Source organism: Buceros rhinoceros, unplaced genomic scaffold (genome assembly GCF_000710305.1).
Source record: "Buceros rhinoceros silvestris isolate BGI_N320 unplaced genomic scaffold, ASM71030v1 scaffold34410, whole genome shotgun sequence".
NCBI lineage: Eukaryota > Metazoa > Chordata > Aves > Bucerotiformes > Bucerotidae > Buceros > Buceros rhinoceros.
In genome coordinates this window covers 1-2,930 of record NW_010388504.1, presented here as the reverse complement: position 1 = coordinate 2,930, position 2,930 = coordinate 1, and the positions used below count along the sequence as shown (strand labels likewise).

Here is a 2,930-nt window from a genome sequence, read left to right as displayed (position 1 = left end):
TGGGGAGAGCGGCCAGGCCAGCCAGTGTCTGGGGCATTTTGAAAGGTCTTTGGGCTCGGGGCGGGCAGAGGACTGTGCAGAAAACTGGATTTTCAGGATACAGTGGAATATAAAGTGTGTTTAGTCCTTGTAAGCCTGCAGTGGGTGTCCTGCCCTGGTGGTTCTTCTTGAAGCTCTCCAGAGTGTTAGTGGAAGGAGGGAGAGTTTGGTCATTTGTTTTATTTGAAGGAGTAGCAGTAATACCACTGACCCCGACCTCCTCTGACGGGCGATGCCCCTTTCTGCTCTAGGACGGGGAGGTGTACTGCATCGACGCACGTTTCTATGGCAACATCAGCCGCTTCATCAACCACCTCTGTGAGCCAAACCTCATCCCGGTGCGGGTCTTCATGTCGCATCAGGACCTCCGCTTTCCCAGGATCGCCTTCTTCAGCACGAGGCATATAGAAGCCGGGGAAGAAATCGGGTAGGTGCTGTCCCCGGGGCGGGGAGCCACCGCCTGGCTTCGGGACGGGTGGAGGGCAGAGGGACCAGACCTCTGCTGCTCCCGAGCTGGTTCACCCCTTCCCTTTGCTCCCCGGGCTGTGTCCCCATGGTCGCCCGGTGATCCCCCAGACAGTCCGTCACCCAAAGCTTTGTGACAACCCCAGTGGTGGCAGCGGCGCTGCTGGCCCCAGCGCCGTGCTCTGCGTGCTCCTGCTTTGCTCTGACCCCGTCTCTGCCTCTCTCTTGCAGCTTTGACTACGGGGACAGGTTCTGGGACATCAAAGGCAAATTCTTCAGCTGTCAGTGCGGTTCACCCAAGTGCAAACACTCGAGCTCAGCGCTGGCCCAGCGGCAGGCGAGCACCTCGTCCCAGGACACGCCGGAGAACGGGCTCCCTGACACCAGCTCTGCCACGGCAGCTGGCCCCTTTTGAGGCTCCGCTCCCAGAGACTGACTTGTTTTAACCCTATAGATTCACATACTGTCTGAATTTCCATTTAAAGAGAAAAAAAAACCCCAAAAAGAAAAAAAAGGCGCTCAAGGAAAGCCAAGGGTTCGTGACACTTAGGGCTGTGCCACCGACTGTTACTTGAGGAATAAGTAAAGGCAGATCCTGCCTCCGCGATGTTGTTCTCCCCTCCCCGGGCCTGGAAGGCTGCTGGTTTTCACGGTTGCGTGTGGAGGGGTGGCTGTTGCGGTTTTTTTTCCACGCGAGCTGTCCTGGCCCCCGTCTCTTAATGTGCTGAGTGTTGTCAGAGCCGAGGGAGAGCCGCTCGTCCTCCGACTGTTGTTAACTGAATGGAACATGCCAAGTCATCTCCAGCTCACTTGTAATAAACTTTGAATACTTGATGGGACTTTGTTTCTAAAAACCAGGGGGAGCGGGGAGGGAGGGGGAGGTGCTGCTGCGTGGGATTGCCTGGCACAGCCCCGGGGCAGGTTCTGCTGTTTGGTTTTTGTTGGTTTGTTTGGTTTTTTGGTTGGTTTTCTGTTTTGTTTTGTTTTTTCAATTCATGAGTTTCTCCCACATCTGGCAGGACATTGCAGTGGGGCCTTTCCCGCGGAGCTGGAGGGCGCTTCTAACAACCGCCCTCCTTGTTACCAAACCCTTCGGCTTTTTTCCTCTTCCGAGGAGAAGACACCTACAGCTCTTACGGTCCCTTTGGTCCCTGGCTCTCTCCAGAGTCGCTTCCCCTGAGGCCCCGCTCGCTCCCGGCCCGTCTCCGTCACCGACCAGCTCTTGCCCACGCCGCTGGGCTGGTTCCCGTCTCAGTGTTCGGATCGTCCCTCGCCCCGTCCCAGCAGCGCTTTAGAGAGGGGAGCTTGACGGGGATTGTACAAGACACTAACTTCTTCAGAAAATCAGATGTTTTCTTCTTTTTAAGAATAAAGCGAATGAAATATATATATTATAGAGCCTCGACCCGCGTCCGCCGGCTGCGGCGAACAGCGCCAGGACGTGTCACAGTAAGAAGATCCCAGACGCCACCAGCTCGTCCGTTCCCATCCCTGTTCTCAACGCTGGGCACCTTCGATTAATTTTTAAGCCACACGCTATGAGGTTTCAATAAACTGATTTATTTTTTACCATTACCGAAACATTGGGGACTAGCATTAAAAAGAAAAAAAAAACCCGTAAGAAGATCCCAGACGCCACCAGCTCGTCCGTTCCCATCCCTGTTCTCAACGCTGGGCACCTTCGATTAATTTTTAAGCCACACGCTATGAGGTTTCAATAAACTGATTTATTTTTTACCATTACCGAAACATTGGGGACTAGCATTAAAAAGAAAAAAAAAACCCACAAAAAAACTAAAAAAAAAAAAAACCACAACAAAAAGAAACCACAAAACAAAACGGTGCTGATTCTGGTGTGATTTTTGCTCACCACGTGAACATAAACTATCAATTGTATAAAAAGAACAAAGTGATTTTAGTATAAAAATGCAGGAAAAAAAAGAAAACTTTTTTTAAATTGTTAGTATTGTAGTGTGAATAAATTCGCCACCACCTTTTGTGTGGTGGCTGGGCAGGTCATTATCTTAATTTTTTTTTTTTTGCATATATCTTTAAATACTGTAATTAGTGCAGTAACAGGTTTTTTTGTTCATCTCTTCTAGAACATTCATAATGTGTCATGTTTATTATTATTATTTTTTTCTGTTAATGTTTTTGACAGTTTTAAAGAGCAGCCTTTTGGCTCTGATAAGGAAAAAACCCCAAGTGCTTGAAAAAGGAATTTGTCCTTTTTTGTCTGCGGGGCCGGGGTGGAGGGGGCTGGCGCAGAGACCTTGGCTTGAAAAGGAGAATTAAAGAAAAAAAAAATAGCCCCCCTTGGCGTGCTTTGAGGCAAGGAAACAGCACGTGCCGCTCCCCTCCTTGTTCAGGGGTTCGGGGTCGGTGCTTTGTGGAACATCTCGGGGTTCAAGTCACCCTGTCGGGGA

At 50.4% G+C, this 2,930-nt stretch overlaps 1 protein-coding gene across 1 annotated transcript in view; it reads left to right on the top strand.

The window, feature by feature from the left end:
- The window catches only part of LOC104502195 (histone-lysine N-methyltransferase EHMT1-like), a gene marked incomplete at its 5' end in the record, with an annotated part of 30,859 nt that extends 29,525 nt beyond the window's left edge, over positions 1–1,334 (top strand). Inside the window, 2 exons of the mRNA XM_010146134.1 lie at positions 291–466; positions 736–1,334. Coding sequence (XP_010144436.1) covers positions 291–466; positions 736–919 — 360 coding nt within the window. The remainder of the gene's footprint in view (positions 1–290; positions 467–735) is intronic.
- Positions 1,335–2,930: the final 1,596 nt, after the last annotated feature.